This window comes from Hyperolius riggenbachi, chromosome 2 (genome assembly GCF_040937935.1).
Source record: "Hyperolius riggenbachi isolate aHypRig1 chromosome 2, aHypRig1.pri, whole genome shotgun sequence".
Lineage (NCBI taxonomy): Eukaryota > Metazoa > Chordata > Amphibia > Anura > Hyperoliidae > Hyperolius > Hyperolius riggenbachi.
This window is the reverse complement of record NC_090647.1, coordinates 51,807,118-51,825,263: the sequence shown is the minus strand read 5'-3', so window position 1 is coordinate 51,825,263 and position 18,146 is coordinate 51,807,118. Positions and strand designations below refer to the sequence as shown.

The 18,146-nt window shown below is 46.1% G+C and overlaps 1 protein-coding gene across 2 annotated transcripts in view; it reads right to left on the bottom strand.

The window, feature by feature from the left end:
• The window catches only part of LOC137545486 (N-acetylated-alpha-linked acidic dipeptidase 2-like), a 102,722-nt gene that overhangs the window by 54,489 nt on the left and 30,087 nt on the right, over positions 1-18,146 (bottom strand). For both annotated transcript variants that reach the window (XM_068266794.1, XM_068266795.1), the window contains 3 exons: positions 16,851-16,952; positions 11,427-11,552; positions 1,399-1,585 (listed from right to left, as the gene is read on the bottom strand). In XM_068266794.1, coding sequence (XP_068122895.1) covers positions 1,399-1,585; positions 11,427-11,552; positions 16,851-16,952 — 415 coding nt within the window. The remainder of the gene's footprint in view (positions 1-1,398; positions 1,586-11,426; positions 11,553-16,850; positions 16,953-18,146) is intronic.

Here is an 18,146-nt window from a genome sequence, read left to right as displayed (position 1 = left end):
TGCACTGGGCCAATGTCAGAAACACCTGATCTGCTGCATGCTTGTTCAGGGTCTATGGCTTAAAGTATTAGAGGAAGAGTATTAGCAGGCTAGCCAGGCAACTGATATTTCTTTAAAGGAAATAAACATGGCAGCCTCCACATCTCACTCGTTTCAGTTGCCCTTTAAGCTCTTCATAAAACAGGACAGAGTTTGACCAAGTTGGTTGAATAGCTCAGAGAAGCTCATTTGCATAGATAACTCAAGTATTTCAACTTCCTGTACTGGAAAAGGTATCAAAGTTCTATACTACACATACAAAATCATACATTTTATTTTTGCTTCAGATTTGCTTTAACCTCCTTGCCGGTTAGCCCGAGTTCAGCTCGGTGTAACCTGCGTAGGAGGATTTCTCAGGCCCCGCTGGGCCGATTTTCAAAAACATTTTTTTACTGCACGCAGCTAGCACTTTGCTAGCTGCGTGCAGGTTTCCGATCGCCGCCGATTCGCCGCTACCCGCCACGCTATGCTGCCCCCCCTCCAGACCCCTTGCGCAGCCTGGCCAGTCAGTGCCAGGCAGCGCTGAGGGGTGGATTGGGATTCCCTGATGTCCCGACGTCCATGACGTCATCCCGCCCGGTCGCCATGGCGACCGGGGAAGCCCAGCAGGAAATCCCATTGCTGCGCTGCCCCCTTGCCGCCAGAATTGTAACGGCAAGGGGGTTAAAGTGAATCCAGGGTGAAAAACTGATGCGATGAACAATTGTATTTATCCTCCTACTCCTAAAAATTACTTTAAATCTAAAATAAAACCATGGGGGTATCTAAACATTTACAAAGTAGATTGGATGTTTTGTTCCTCTGCTCAGCGGCAGACTAATAAGTGTCCCAGAGTTAAAATACATTAACTATTGACCTTCCCCCGCCCCATCTCTCCCCTGCCCTCAGAAGTTGAATTCTGCTAGGAAAACTTATGGCTGTAACCGTCTTATCAGTGAGGTTTACTATATTCCCTTCAAGGTACTGACAAGATAGAAGCAGTCACTTCCTAAAAATTAACTTTCAGGCACCAAAATAAAGTAAAATAGCCTGGTTATTAATATGTTTTGTACTGTACATCTGTTTATCTCATGTCATATCAGGTACACTTTCAGCAAGTCCCACCATACAGTAGTTACGGTACTTTCATGCCTGTGTGCCGAAACTTCAAAGGAACCCTGCTGTATATGGTTAGTTAAAGCACAGAATATGCAGCAGTAATGCATGGTGCATATACAGTGACTTGTGGTACAGTCATGCATAAAGGTACGGTGCATGTTCAGTGACTTGTGGTACATCTACTTTCAAGTGGTGTCCGCTAGGCGTTGTGCCTTCTTCTACAACGCCAGATGCTTGTTAAGTATATACACCATGTCTAACCTTTGGCAGGATAACCCGGGGTCAGAGGATCTCCAGCTCCATTCAGATTCAGCACGTTTCCTCGCTGGGCTCCGCCTCCCGGTAAGTTCCAGCCCTCCGGGTAGGGTTTGACGCCCGGGGCGCAGTAGTCAGCTGGGTCAGAGTACAGGATGATCCCTCTGGCACCTGCCAGGATAGCGTTCTTCACCTAGGAGATGCATGTAATCATGTAATAGGCTCTACAGTATTATAACATTTAAAAAAGCGTAAAAATATTATTGTTTTACTAAATGCACACATACTTGTATATAAAACCAGATAGGTTTGCGGGCTGTGTTTATAAAAAAAAAAAAAAATACATATTATGAGTTGATTGAAATATAAACCAGGGGACATTACAATCAAATGGTGTAACAAGGGGTGCAGTATAAATACTCAGCAGAAACAGCAGGAAGAACACAGGAGTTCCTGATATTGGTAATCAATCGGCTCAAACATTAGGCAATGTCTCAAGGCAGACAAGCCAACGGACACGGCACACTGCTGGTTTCCAAGGATGCAGACCAAGGAGGACGCCACTTCTCCAGATAAGGCACACAAAAGCTCACTTGGCCTTTGCAAATGCTCATCTGGACATAGAAGAATACTTCTGGTTTTCTGTGTGATGGTCAGATGAAACAAAAATGTAATGGTTTGGTCACAATGAGGTTTCCTTCATTTGGCCATCCCCACTGTCAAACATGGTGGTGCGAACCTAATGCTTTGGGGTTGTTCAGCCAATGGACCAGGGAACCTAATCTCGCGTTTTCATGTTTACTTAATGGAGATTGGTGCTCCTGAGTAGGAGCAGTTCCCCATCAGGTCCTCTTGAGAGTGTTTTTGGAGGTAGACTCTCATGAGATTGGTTGGCAACAGGGCGTTCTCCTGGTCATTTATAGTCTCCCTAGTGGAGCAACCATTATATAAGGCTGCAGTGAGAGGGTTTATATTCAGAGGGCATGTGGACTTGATAAAAAGAGAAGCTGCTCTCGAAACATCATTGTCCTATCTGCTGTATCCTGCTTTATGCCTTAAATAAAAGAGGTTAATACAAACTTGAAGACTGTTCTGGGTCCCTTCTCTTCGTATTAACATTATTTAAACACAGGATGTACCTGCAAATGAATATTACGTACTCACCCTGCTGTCAGTTCCTCTCAGAAGCTCATCATTTTCTTATAAATGGTTGCTTCCAAGTCTGACAAGATTTTCAGAACTGAAATATAGTAGCTGCTGTCAGTTATAACTGAAAGGACAACTGCCACACCCAGTAAAGACAGCACCATCCCTGGAGCTATTCAAATCCAGACTGAAAAGCCACCTGTTTAGCCTGGCATTTCCGGACTTATAAAATTCTTCCTCTGTACCACAATGCCCTGAGCCATGCTTATGCGCTTTGAGTCCCACGGGAGAAAAGCGCTTTACAAATGTTATTTGTTGTTGTTGTTGTTGATGTGCAAGGTACGTCCATGTTTCCCTATGGCTCAAGTGGGTGATACAGTTTTAAAAGTGTGTTGACCAGGAAGCAGTTACGGGGTCATAACCATTTTAAAAATGGCGGCCGCAGAATAGCATTGATCGCAGTAGAAGAGAAAGATTGAGTAGACTACATGGGAGGCAAATATGACGTGTGTGTTTACTTTGACTTAATTTGTAGTTCAGGTTCTCTTTAAGAGCGACTTGCCAGTATCTTATAAACAGAGCTAAAGTCAGTGATACAAGTATACTGCACTAATTACACTGTAACCACACACCTGATTATGTAACAGCCTAACAGGCATTTGCTGCAGGTTACTGCCCTGTGCATGTTATTTTTTAGACTAATTAAAAAGTAGTAAGAGCAGCTAATACACAACTGAGCAATGTGCTGACTGGCCCCATCCTCCCACCCAGGAACTGCTGTGTGTGGACTTTACAACTGGCACATGTAAGCAGATCATCATCACAGGAGGCTCACACCAATTAGGACAGAACAAACCCTCCCATCTTGAGTAGTGTGCGGGGTCAACAGGTCAGCGATCAGTCAATCAGGACGCCCCCCCTACAGCCTGGCCAAGACGCAGCATCAGAAGCACTGCTGGTACAAGAGTTCATTGTGGGAGGTAACAAAATAAATGAACCTCCATTTCAATACATTCCAGAAATAATTCTGGCAGTAGATTAGTGGTGGGAGTCGCCAACTGCTCTCAGCAGGCAGCTTCAAGGCAAACAGGATTATTTATATGCTTATTACAAGCCATCCAACTACAGGTCAACTCCCATAACCACCTTCATTTGCTTGCATTTTACTCCAGTGTCTAGGAATTTACTCCACTTATCTCTCCCCCCCCCCTTGCTACATTTCTGCAGCACCCATAACAAGTCATCCCCATACCCCAATAGGTAGATACGTTTGTTGGTACTCTAGTGCCAAGATGCTTTATGTCATTTGACAGGTGATTTGAAAAAGAGAAAAAACAAACCTGTACTACAAGGACTGTAGTAAAAGAACAATGTATAAAATGGATTTTTACATTAACCCATTCGCGTTCCGTCGTTTTCACTTGAGAAATGTTCACCTCTCATTCATTAGCCTATAACTTTATCACTACTTATCACAATGAATTGATCTATATCTTGTTTTTTCCGCCACCAATTAGGCTTTCTTTGGGGGGTACATTTTGCTAAGAGCCAATTTACTGTAAATGCATTTTAACAGGAAGAATAAGAAAAAAAAAAAAACGGAAAAAAAATTCATTTCTCAGTTTTCAGCCATTATAGTTTTAAAATATATGCCTCCATAATTAAAAAACTCACGTATTGTATTTGCCCATATGTCCGGGTTATTACACCGTTAAAATTATGTCCCTATCACAATGTATGGCGACAATATTTTATTTGGAAATAAAGGTGCATTTTTTTGCATCGATCACTATTTACAAGTTTAAAATATAGAAATATTTCATATTTAAAAAGTTTAAACCCTTAGGTAAATATTTACATTTTTTTTTATTGTAATGTTTTTTGTTTTTTATATTAAACATTTTATTTGGGTAGTTTTGGGAGGGTGGGATGTAAACAAGAGATTTATAATGTAAATGTGTGTTTGAATTTTATTTTTTTTACTTTTAGTTGTAGTTTTATTTTTTGGCCACAAGATGGCGGCCATGAGTTTGTTTACATGACATCACTCTAAGCGTAACATACGCTTAGAGGGACGCATGGGGGGCGCTACAGCCAGAAAAAGCGCAGCTTCCGAGAGAAGCTGTCGCTTTTTCAGCGGGGGAAAGAAATCAGTGATCGGGCACCATAGCTCGATTCACTGATTGCCTGGCTAACGAACCCGCGGGCCGGGAGCGCACGTGCGATCGGCCGCAGGAGCGCGCATGGTTCCTGGACGTAGAAACTACGTCCAGGAACTAAAACACGTTATTTATAGATGTATCCTCTCCCCAGTTTACATTCTGAAATGTATCCTAGGTGGTGACATCTTTGGTTATGACAGGTGATCTGTATGGAATGTTTGTTACTGAGAGTTCTATGTACAGAGAGATACTGCTCGCTTGGCAGTTGGAAAAAAAGCAGTTTCCCACAATGCATTGAGGTTCGGACGGCAAAACTATCAAGACATCACACTGTGGGAGGGATTTCACTACAATATCAGCCATACCCCTGATCTATTTTAGAAAAAAATGTAGATTTCTCATGGGAAAAGGTGGTATCTGCTACTGATTGGGATGAAGTTTAATTCTTGGTTACAGTTCCTCTAAAGCAAACCTGAAGTGAAAACTTTAGAGCCATCCAGGCGTCCAATGTTCTTATCTTAGGTTTAACGGCCAGTTTGTGTGAAAGCAGAATCAAAAAAACAAAATCACTATTTTGCTACCTGGAGGGTGTTCACACACTTTATGGCTTCTAATTAGTCTTCAGGAAAGCGGCCACTGCAGTCCCACTGTACAGAATCACTGGTTTAGTAGCAATAGCGAAAAAAAGGTGAACACAAGCAAGTTCTAAGTAGGGCCCAGTGCACACCAAAACCGCTAGCAGATCCGCCAACCGCTAGAGGTTTTTGGAAAAGATTTCAGAGCGATTCTAGGCATGATTAGAGACGTTTTCTAAACATGATTAGCGGTTTCTGGAGCATTTTTGTGTAGCAGATTTCATATATTGTTACAGTAATGCCGTTACTGAACAGCTTCTGTAACAAAAACTCCTGGAAAACCGCTCTGATCTAGCGTTTTTCAGAGCGGTTTGAGCTTTTCCTATACTTTACATTGAGGCAGAAACGCTTCTGCAAACCGCAAAAATGCTGCAGGAGGTACATTTGCGGTTTGCTAAAAACCTCAAACCGCTGGTGTGCACCATCCCATTGAAATACATTAGCCAAGCGTTTTCACGGGCTGAAGCGGTTTGCGAAACATTTCAAAAACCACTCGGTGTGCAGCAGGCCTACGATCAGGGCCGGATTTCTGGCAAGGCCAACCTAGGCAGTGGCCTAGGGCGGCAGATAATCAGCCCTTGTTTAGGGCGGCTGATGGGTGTCAAAGCAAACACACTATCAAAGTGCTTTCCTGCCCAGCCATCATTCATTCTGGCCGGCAGCTACACTCTACCATTACACAAGCAGCCAGCACTGTATGGCGTGAGGCAGCCAGAACCGATCCATCCACGGCCACCCTCTGCTATCTTCAAACTCTGATGCAGGGCGGCCGCAAACGGACCGGGTCTGGCTGCCTCACATTACAGTGCTAGCTGCTTGTGTAATGGTGGAGGAGAGTGGATCCGGCGGCCAAAATGAATGATTTGATATCATGATTGCACATCACAGGAAGCGTGGATGGCCAGGCACAGCACAGTGCACGAACTTGAAGGCTGGGTGACCGGGCTGCAGGCACACGTGGAGGAAGATACCAGCGGGAAGAAGCAGCAAATATACAGTTCCGTGAGCCTCAGCCTGCAGTTCAGCCTGGCCAGGGAGAACTTCAACTTCTGCAGAGATTAGGAGACGCAGGGCAGCTGTTTATTCCTTTCCCCTCCGGTACGAGTCAGACACGCAGCAAAGCACGGGGAAAGGGGAGAGAGCTCAGCTGAACGGAATTCAGCTCACATGGGGAGAAGTACTCTTATGGCTGGCTGCAGGAAGCTGGATGATTGATGTGGCCTGAGTCTCTGAAGCTGTTACCTGGCCTGCATGCGTGTGAGTACCTGTCCTGCTTCTGAGTCCTGACACCCTCTCTCCCACCCCACAGCATTAGGTGGTCCATTTGTCCCCTTCCTCTCTATTAACGCACCACTGCTCCCAGCAAGCTCCCCTCCCTTTCCATAGAGCTACCACTGCTCAGCAAACTCCCCCATCTTTAATATAGAGATCCTACCACTGCTCCCAGCAAGCCCCCCACTTCTTTAGAGAGGTACTACTGCTCCCAGCACACCATCCCTTGTTATAGAGGCACTACTGCTCCCAGTAAGTCTCCCCACCATTTATATAGTTACTACAGCTGCCAGCATGCCCCCCCCCCCTCCTCTGTAGATGCATAAGAGATTCCAGCAAGCCCTCCCACCCCCAGCATGCACCTCTCCTCCATAGAGCCCCCCCTTTCCATAGAGGTACCACAGATCCCAGCATGCCCCTCCTTCATATAGTATTGTTTTCCCTCGGGGACCCAGTGCCATCTGGTGTGTCGTCATCCCCCCCCCCCCTTTCCCTGGTCTCCCCTAAAATGAATAGTGGTCCCCCAGAGCTTCGCAGCAAAGCACACTGACACCCAGCTGGCATGCTCCTCTGCATGTTTTTCCGTCTTGAGTGTGTACATGCCGTCAGGTCACAGAGATGAGGCACCCACGAGGATGAAGCCACCAGAGGAGCAAGGCAGCCAGATGGGTGAGCGCGCTCCACTGAAAATGTTCTGCAGGGGACCACTATTCACATTGGAGGAGGCCTGGGGGGCCCAGCAGCCATCTTTGAGGCCTTAGGGGATAACCGATACTATATGGAACGTGGTGCCTCTATGGAAGAGGAGGTACATGCTGGGAGCTGTGGTGCCTCTATGGAGGAAGGAGCATGCTGGGAGCTGTGGTGTCTCTATGGAGGGAAGGAGCACGCTGGGAGCTGTGGTACTTGTATAAAGAGGGTGTGTAGGGCTTGCTGACAGCTGTGGTGCCTCTATGGAGGAGGGGGTAGTCCAGGGGCTTCCTGTAATTTTCCTCTACCCCACCTTTCCAGTGCTGGGTTCCTCTCTAGTTAATTGGGTCTCTTCAGTATGCAACTGTGACTGTGAGCGAGTGTATCTGTATTGGGTATGGGCAAGTAAGGTCTGCACATGCCCAGTTACAGAGTAAAAAAAAAGCATTGCACAAGTGCCTTAGTTCTACTGGGCTTGCACAGACCTTACTTGTACATGCCCAGTACGGACACGCTCATGCCTGCACAATGAAGAAACCTATTCGAGCAGAGAGTGACCCAGCTGGGGACAGATGGCCTTGGGCGGTAGAATGTACAAATGCGGCCCTGGTGATTAGACACAGATGATGGGGAATTAAACAGCAGTGTTCTCCCCAGGCTCTTTTAGCCGGGTGCTCCACCCGGCTATTTTTGGTGAGCACCCGGCCGTCATCGGCTCACCTCCTCCAATGCTGTAAGCAGAGAAGCACCGGCCCTGCATTCTCTCATCTCGCCCCACCCGGCTAATTTTTCATACCACCCGGCTACATTTTCAAGCCACCGGGCTGGAAAAAAATTCTGGGGAGAACACTGAACAGGCTAAAAACTAAATACATACATGGTGCATTTCTCTATGTTTTCCTTCTGTCCTGTGCAAGACTCCATATGTTTGCTGGGGGAAAATGGGAAAATTGTGTGTGTGTGTGTGCGTGCGTGCGGGGTGTGTGGGGGGAGAGTGTTTACGGGTGGTCAGGGGGCGGCTGATGATAGTTGGCCTAGGGCAGTAAAAGGTACAAATCCGGCCCTGCCTACGATTGGTACTGTATGTGCACATCATTGTCATCAAGTCACTACAGAAAACAAAAAAGTATGTGCTCAAGACATTCAGCATCTATACAGGCTACATTGAATAGCACATTATGAATCAATTCTGAACTAACTCCCAAGCTTACAATGGTAATTATGTGCAGGTTTTAATTAGAATGTCAGTACAACTGGTTTTATGAACATTACGGTGGAATGTATAATGCATTTTCTTGGAAGCATTAGGAGGGTTATGAAACCTCCCACTCATATTTCCAATACTTACCTTTATCTGCTACTGCTTACCTAATGAAGGTCATACTTTATACATGCAAAAATCTCAATGAACAATCTAAAATATGAAGGTCATCTACAGGGCTAGCCCTAGACTTTTTGCCCTCTGAGGAAAACTTGGGAGAAATCCCCCCGCCTCCCACCAAACCTGGGACCCCCATCTGCGCTCCCCCTCCAGCTTAAGTTTAGCAGCAGCCACCGCTATTAGTAAGAAGCGGTGGGGATGACTCACCTCTTCCGCGTTCCAGCGTGCGTTCTACTGTCATCACTTCCTGCAATGCCACCCACTGTATTGCAAGTAGACAGCATTGCAGGAAGTGACGACAGTGAAATGCACGCTGGAACACGGAAGAGGTGAGTCATCCCTGCCTGCTGCCTCTTACTAATAGCGTCTGCTGCTTAACTTTAAAAGCTGCAGGTGGAGCTGTCCGACCCCCCTCCCCGATGCTATGCCCAATACCCCCTTCCTGCCCGCTACCCCCTCCATTTCGGCGGCGCCCCACACCCACGGACTGGCGGGTGCCCCCCAGAAGTGCCGCCTGAGGCATTTGTTTTACCCCACTTCATGGGCTGACCGGCCCTGGTCACATACAAAGTACCATCTGTTTTCTATTTAAGGAAACCTTTTAATTTTAGACACTTCTGATTCCTGTGCTGGGTTTCATGTTAATACTGCTGAACAAGCAGTTACCGGTGTTCTGCAGTCACATGACAAGTGATGCAAACTTACAGGAGAGGTTAACATGACAGATTAAAGTTACATTACACAGAACAATTAGATAAAAGCCACAAGAAATAATGAGGGATCCAAGTCACTTTTTACACTTTGTTTTCAGCTGCAGCACAATTGTTATATGCCCTGAAAGATTGCACTGCACTTTACTGCTGAAGTGAGCATACAGTGAGGCATATTTTGCAAGGAAAGCATGCCTCACTTCCAATTTAATAAGGGGCAGATTTCTATAAAAAGGTCAAAAGGCCTAGGCCTTAGGTAACTGAAGCCCGGGGGGTGCTAGACATGACATGGTGCTTTCTGCATATGAAAGAGAAGGCTGAAAATGGGGGACAACACATGAAAACAGGGAAGATTATACTTAAAAGAACTGGGTTATTTTCCATTAGCCGGGCGCATCCACTAGGTGGCGATAAAACTCCAGAGTTACATCTTTCCCTACTATCCATGGTGGCCTGGAGGCTGGATAGTAATTAATGCCACCTGGTGGTTGCGCACGGCTAACGGAATAGTATCAAGAACTGCACTAACAATTTTTTTTTAATTGGCTGCAATAGTATAAAGCCAGTCTTATTGGCCCAATGACACCAGTACATGTGGCATGCATGGCTATCACTGCTTCTGCAATGGGATGTGCAGTTTTGTGCGACGCAACGGGGGTAAGTGAAAGGGACCTGACATTTTGCCTCAGTAAAGATTGTTCTGTGCAGGCATGGCCTAAAGGGCCCGTTTCCACTATCGCGAATCTGCATGTGTTTCTTGCATGCAGATTCGCACAGCCAATACAAGTGGATGGGCCTGTTTCCACTTGTCAGTTTTCCTGAGCGTTTTTCTGTGCAGGATTTTTCTGCATGGCAGAGCCCTCAGAATTCGCCTGCATGTGGAATGCATGCGAATCGCCGGTAATGTATTTAATTAGGGAAATCGCCTGCGGCTTTGGTATGCGAATTTTCATGCGAATTCGCATGGAAATCAATGGAAAAGCACACCGGCACTGCCATGGTTAAATTCGCATACAGCGGCATCCATGCGAATTTTCATGCGAATTCGCACGAAAATTTGCATACACCCGCACACGAAATTCGCAATTTTTACCGCGGCGATTCGCACCGCACAAGTGGAAACGGGCCCTAAGAGTCAGAAGCCACTTGAGTTCATGATTAAAATGAGGCTTAATTGCCTCAGGTGTGTGCATGGGAGATGAGGGGATTACTTACCCAGAAGTCTGTCGGCTTCTATGCGTATCACACGTCTCGCGAGACGTCTCGCTACCGAGCACTTCCTCCTTCCAACTTGAAGGATGAAGTGTGGTAGTGAGTCATGGAATGCGTCCAATAGGACTTCTGGGTAAGTAACCCCGTCTTCCACACACACACCTGAGGCAATTAAGCCTCATTTTAATCACAAATTCGAGTGGCTTCCAACTCGGAAGCCCATGCCTGGTTCTCTGTATGCCCACAGCCATTTGTTATCCCAATAGCTTTGGTCTGGCACTATGGCATAGGCAAAAACAAACCATACTGCATTAGTTGGAAAATTACACACATCTGATACAATGCTGCGGTTTTTAAAGAGAAACTCCGACCAAGAATTGAACTTTATCCCAATCAGTAGCTGATACCCCCCTTTACATGAGAAATATTTTCCTTTTCACAAACAGACCATCAGGGGGCGCTGTATGACTGATATTGTGGTGAAACCCCTCCCACAAGAAACTGAGGCCCGTGGTACTCCTGGCACTTTCCTGTCTGTGAACCTTGTTGCATTGTGGCAAATAGCTGTTTACAGCTGCTTCCAACTGCCAAAAAAGCATGCAGCAGCTACATCACCTGCCAACAGTAAAAATGTCACCATGTAATAAATGTCAGAATGTAAATCAGGGATTTAAAAATTTTTACAACGGGCAAACACTGACTAAATCATTTATACATAATTGTAAAAATGAAGCACTTTATTACATTATTTTCACTGGAGTTCCTCTTTAAAGGGTGACAGTGTCTGGGTGCAGCACAAAGTCATACAATCACAAACACTACCTACTTTATTTCCTCGGAAGATCTTGCCGTATCTCGCAATGACGATCTTCCCCGTGCAGTTGATGCTTAGATTTCTCTCCAGATAGAAAAAGTCCTCCGTTCGGGCATAATTCACATACACCAGGTCTCCCTAAGGGGTAAGAGAAAAAAAATGTGTAAAGAAAAAATTAAATCTAAAAATATTCGGCTAGCCAATGTGATGCTAAAGCCTGGTACAAATCCAATGTTGATTAGCCAATTTTGCCACCTCTATGTAGTATAAGGGTTAGATTTTGGCAAATATGAACAGGTCCAATTTTGATTGGGGTCAATGATTGAATGTGTTTGTAGGCAAGCTCTCATACTACATTGAAGTGGTAAAGTTGGCCTATCAAAAGGATATGTGTGTGTGCACCTCCAGTTATCTTCTTGCATACAGACAGGATACAAGCAGCTTGGAACCGGCCCAACCAAATGTACTTCCTGCTGATTGACTGGCGCAGTTCTAAGCTGCATAATATTTGCATGCAAGTCATTTGAATTGCATGGATTGTAGCCAGTACTAAAAACCTGTATGCATGAAGCATCTACGGTGTTCATAAATTATAGTTTTGGCAACATAGCTGGGAATTAGAGCAGTACTGTTCAATGGAGAAGGACAATAGGCCAACCCATGAGCAAGTGGCAGCCACTAGAGTACCCAACAATGGGCTCGTTAGTGGTCCTGCTGGTTTGCTAACATTAAGTAAGGGGCAGTTGTAAGCCGTAGATTCTCAGAGAGGACACCATATGACTGTTCAAGCCGGAGACTGTCTACTATGTGTATAAAGCTTAACAGTAACCTGAAGCACAAGCTATAAAAGATACTTGCCTAATCCAGAGGCTTCCCAGATCCTCCTGGCGCACGCCCTTCCAGCTCTGGGACCTTCTGATCAGATACAAGTGCTGGTCAAAGAGGTTCTCTTGGCCATGCTTCTGACCATGTACAGACGTGGTTGTACTGTGCCTGCAGAAGTATGGTGCGCACATGCCCAGTAGCACTAAGCTGCTAGTAAATGGCTTTTACCTCCATGCATTAACGCTTCATGCTACTTGAAATGCACAAATTGTATTCCCACAGGCACTGTATGGCCACAAGTATGACCATGAATGAGAAGAGGGCCTATGGCAATAGCGGACTTCTGAATGTTTAATTTGTTAATGTGTACATAATGTCTCAGTAACGTAGCCTCACAGCTAGATGTACATATAGTCCTGAGGCTATGTTATGTTGCCGAGACGTTATGAATGTTTTCAAAATTTGTTTATGTACTTTTATCACTAATGCACTTCGTAGTTATCAGGGGCGCCTCTAGCCATTTTGTCACTCCAGGCGAGAAAACCTGTGGCACCCCCCTGCCCCCATGGTGCCCCCCCATAAAAATAATCGCAATGCGGCAGCGGTTCAGCAGGAAATAACCGTAATGCAGAAATGTTTCACCAGAAAATTGTAATGCGGCAGCATTTTACCAGAAATTACACTTATTGCGGTAGCGTTTCACCAGAAAATACATGTAAGAAAGAAAATACATGTAAGGAAGAAGGCACACATGGGGACAGAAGGAGGCACACAGGGAGACAATGGGGGACAAAAGGAGGCAGAATGAGACAAAGGAGGACAGAAGGAGGCACAGGAGGACAGAAGGAGGTACACAGAGGGGCAGCAGGAGGTACACAGAGGGGCAGCAGGAGGTACAGGGGGACAGAAAGAGCCACAGGGAGACAGAAGAAGGCACAAAGGGGAACAGAAGGACGCACAGGGGGACAGAGGAAGGCACATGAAGACAGAAGGAGGCACATGGAGACAGAAGGAGGCACAGAAGGAGGCAGAGTGGGACTGAAGGAGGAACAGGGTGCTGAGGTAGCACAAGGGGACAAATAAAGGCAAAGGGGACATAACGAGGCACAGGGGGACAGAACGAGGCACAAAGGAGAACAGAAGGAGGCAGAGGTGGCACAGGGGGATTGAAGAAGGCACATGGAGACAGAAGGAGGCACAAAGGGAGACAGAAGGACAAACAGGGGTGTCAGACATGGCACAAGGGACTGAAGGAGGCACAAGCAGACAAAAGGAGGCACAAAAGGAGGCACAAAGGGGGGGGGGGGGGGGGACAGGATGCACAAAGCACAGAGGCAGTTGCCTGCAACTTACGCTAAGTAGATGCAGCAGACGAAAGTAATAGAACACCCGTGGGGATGGAGCTTAGTCCAGGGGCAGGGCTTAATTTGGGGGTGAGGTTTAATCCAGCAACATGGCGCCCCCCAGGACTAATGGCACTCCAGGCAATAGCTTGTACTGGCTATGCCTAGAGGCGCCCCTGGTATTTATCCACAATGAAGCCATATTTATATTGGGGTGAAATGTGTTGGGTTAGGTGGCAGCTGGTGATGTGTTTGTAGACATTCGTACATAGAAGGGGATAAAAAAGGGAAGACACCCTAGTGATTTTGTAAATATCTATTAACCCTTCGCACTCTCGCATACAAATGTTCAAACAAATGCATTCACAGATTCACTCATCCAGGCACAACTGTTATCCCTACAGCTAAGTTAAAAGCCAGGGTCTTAGTTCACAGAACAATGCATGCTTATGCTTGGTCACCTATACTGCGCAGAAGTACCCAGGTAAACATAGGTGTCCTAACTCTGGCCCTGTAACATGCATAGTGCAGACATGCAAACACATTCATTGCATCAAACCTATCAATGGATTAGGAGCACACATCCTGACGTCCTCTCCTGGGACAGATAGGGCATCTTACCAATCGCACAAGGGAGCTAACATAATGTATCCATGTGCACCATGCACATACACCAGCATAAGCTGTGTGCATGCTGACAAACACATACAGGGGAAGGAGGGAGTGCACTGAATTAGACCCTAGCCACAGGGTAACTTATTTAATGTCCTAACTAGATGTGATGTGCCTGGATATAAGGGTATGAAATTCCACGGTATGATAACCGTCAAAAAATACCACGGTATGACGGTATTACGGTATACGGTATTATACAATTATTTGGACCCGGGACCCCCCCCCCCCCTTACATTAAATAATGTGCCGGTCCACCCCAGTGTGGGGTTCCCCACTCCCTCTGGAACTGTAAAATGGCTCACCCTGCTCCTGCAAAAGTCCTGGTGGCGTAAGACATAGGTGTAGCCAGTAGTAGGTGGCCGTAGCATAGGTAGCCAGGGATAGGGTGTAGGCAGTAGTAGGTGGCCGTAGCATAGGTAGCCAGGGATAGGGTGTAGCCAGTAGTAGGTGGCCGTAGCATAGGTAGCCAGGGATAGGGTGTAGCCAGTAGTAGGTGGCCGTAGCATAGGTAGCCAGGAATAAGTGTAGCTGGTAGTAGGTGCTGGCAGCATAGGTAGCCAGGGATAGGGTGTAGGCAGTAGTAGGTGGCCGTAGCATAGGTAGCCAGGGATAGGTGTAGGCAGGATAGGTGGCGGTAGCATAGGTAGCCAGGGATAGGTGTAGCCAGTAGTAGGTGGCCCAAGCATAGGTAGCCAGGGATAGGGTGTAGGCAGTAGTAGGACTCGAGGCCGCAGCATAGGTAGCCAGGAATACATGTAGCTAGTAGTAGGTGGCCGCAGCATAGGTAGCCAAGGATAGGGTGCAGGCAGTAGTAGGTGGCCGTAGCATAGGTAGCCAGGAATAGGGTGTAGGCAGTAGTAGGTGGCTGTAGCATAGGTAGCCAGGGATAGTGTGTAGGCAGTAGTAGGAGGCCGTAGCATAGGTAGCCAGGAATATGTGTAGCTGGTAGTAGGTGGCCGCAGCATAGGTAGCCAGAGATAGGGTGCAGGCAGTAGTAGGTGGCCGTAGCATAGGTAGCCAGGGATAGGTGTAGGCAGTCATAGGTGGCCTGCGCAGTGCATCAGCAAGCCTCCCGCAACCAGGAAATAGCTTCGGGAGCTTGCTTTTCATGGAGGTAGACAGGGAAATGTGAACAGCGGCAGTGGCGGCGATGCGGAAGTGGCGGCGATGTGGAAGCGGCGAAAGGCAGCGGGAAAAACCGGTATTTTGCAAATGTGCATGGTATGATTACCATGCACATTGAAACTGTGATATACTGTAATACCGGTATATCGCGGCAACCCTACTGGATATATGTATGTTTTTCTTGTTACTGACCCCTGTGGCTAGGGTCTAATTCAGTGCACTCCCTCCTTCCCCTGTATGTGTTTGTCAGCATGCACACAGCTTATGCTGGTGTATGTGCATGGTGCACATGGACACATAACGTTGGCTCCCTTGTGCGATTGGTAAGATGCACTATCTGTCCCAGGAGAGGACGTCAGGATGTGTGCTCCTAATCCATTGATAGGTTTGATACAATGAATGTGTTTGTATGTCTGCACTATGCATGTTACAGGGCCAGAGTTAGGACGCCTATGTTTACCTGGGTATTTCTGCGCAGTATAGGTGACTAAGCATAAGAATGCATTCTTCTGTGAAGACCCCGGCTTTTAACTTAGCTGTAGGGATAACAGTTGTGCCTGGATGAGTGAATCTGTGAATGCATTTGTTTGAACATTTGCATGCGAGAGTGCGAAGGGTTAATAGATTTTTGCTGTTTTCTAGCCACACCCCCTTCAGCACCTCCCTTTCCTTAAAGAGAACCTGTACTGAGTAAAATTTAAAATTAACACATGACTTCAAATGAACATTACATAGTTACCTTGCTATTAGTTCCTCTCAGAAGCGCACCATTTTCTTCTGACAGTGATCGCTTCGAGTTCTGACAACATTTTGTCAGAATTGAAATATATCAGTTGCTGTCAGTTATAGCTGAGAGGACAACTGATGTGCCAAGTAATGTCTATGTTTTCCTATGGCTCAAGTGGGCGATATGACAGTTTAACAGGTGTGCTGACCAGAAAGCGGTTATGGGGTAATGACCATTTTCAAGATGGAGGACAGAGAATTCCCTTGATCCCAGTGGACAAACAGGACGTGGGAGAGGAGAAAGAGATTGAGGAGTAGACTACACGGGAGGTAAGTATGACCTGTGTATGTTTATTTCACTTTTAATTTTCAGTACAGGTTTTCTTTAATAACTTATTTAATGTCCTAACTAGATGCGATGTGCCTGGATATATGTATTTTTTTCTAGTGATTTTGTGGACACCTTGGTTGCTAATGGATGTTATATTTACAAATCCTACTCCATGATTTATTATAAATCATCAGCACCTTTTTAAATTAAAAAAAGTCTCCTACAAAAAGCATACACATTGTGTTTTTTTTTTATTAAATTCAATATTGTGTTTAGTTTGGATGACACACACAACCCCAGGGAATGGCACTGGTGTTACAAGATCTGCAACCTCAGGAAGAGCAGGTTACTAGATCTGTATTCTGATAACATAACGAGACAGAAAGAAGCACAGTCACCCCAGCTACTCACCTCTGGCTCCCCCTGAGCGGAAAAGGCATTATATGGAGGGACTATATCTGTGAAGTTCTCATATCCTTCTGGAGGAGGTTCAGATAAGGAGGTGTTAAATACCTGTAAAAAAGAAAAAAAATCTTAATACCTAAAGATTTAATGGCAAGTATCAAGTCATTTTGGCAATATTGGAGAGGTTTGAGATCTTCCTCGTTGATCTCCTGTACCGATCATTGAGGGTCAGTAAAATATGCAAACAAGTTTATGAAAATTTGCCTTAATTTTACGCAGCTTGGCATTAGACTGCTCCAATTCTACACTGCATACACACTAAATTAGCATTGTAACGATATGTGTCAGCAAGTAACAGAGTTCTGATTATTAGGTGATCTGCAGAATCACCAATAATACAAGTATACCAGACAGCTAATGTGATAGCAAGTGTAGTGCTCAGTGTTGCCAACTCCTCCCTTTAATTACTGACACATCTAAGTTATACAGGTTCTGGGGCTATTTGCCCATAACCAGTGCATTAACTGCATCTAAATAGCCACAAACCCTGTATAATTCATATGTGTCAGTAATTAAAGGGATGAGTTGGCAACCCTGGAGTGCTTGGTGCAACAGTAGTACTGATAGGTTTAGCTGTACCTCACCAGAGGAGCTGGAGGGCACTAACAGTACAGAGCCCCTCACCAGAGACAAGGGCCCTCTGGTGAGAGTAGAGTGGTCAGACTAATCGAGTTGGCAACAGACAGACAGATACGGTACAAAATCAGAAGGCAAAGGCAAGAATGTTTTAACAGGCAGAGTCGGCAGCAAGATCAGATGGGCAGAAGTACAGAATCACTGAGCGTAAGAGTAGTCAGAACGAGCAAGAGTCATACACAGATAATAAACAGTATTCCGATATAATTATAGCTATCAAATCCTATCACTGTGTGAAATCCCCGGTTTCCTCCCGGATCAAAGCACACTGGAAGGTCTGAGCGCTAACACGAAGTATTCGCAACAGCAGACAGGTTGCGAGTGATTCAGCAAGGCTTAAGCAGAGGAGACCCCTTCGGCACACCCACTCCCATCAACCAATGATGAGCGGCGAGCGTCTCCTCTGACGTCAGCCGACCGTCCGGTCAGCTGACGCGCCTCCTCCCCGCATAAAGGTCCTGTCTGTGCGCGCGCGACAATGCGACCCTATGTGCTGCTGACAAACCCGTCCTCGGCGTGCTAGACGCCTGAGGTATGGATACGTTGCTAGACAGGGAGCTGGAGGCAGCTGCGGTGGTAGCGCTGTTCACCGCAGCTGTCTCGTCC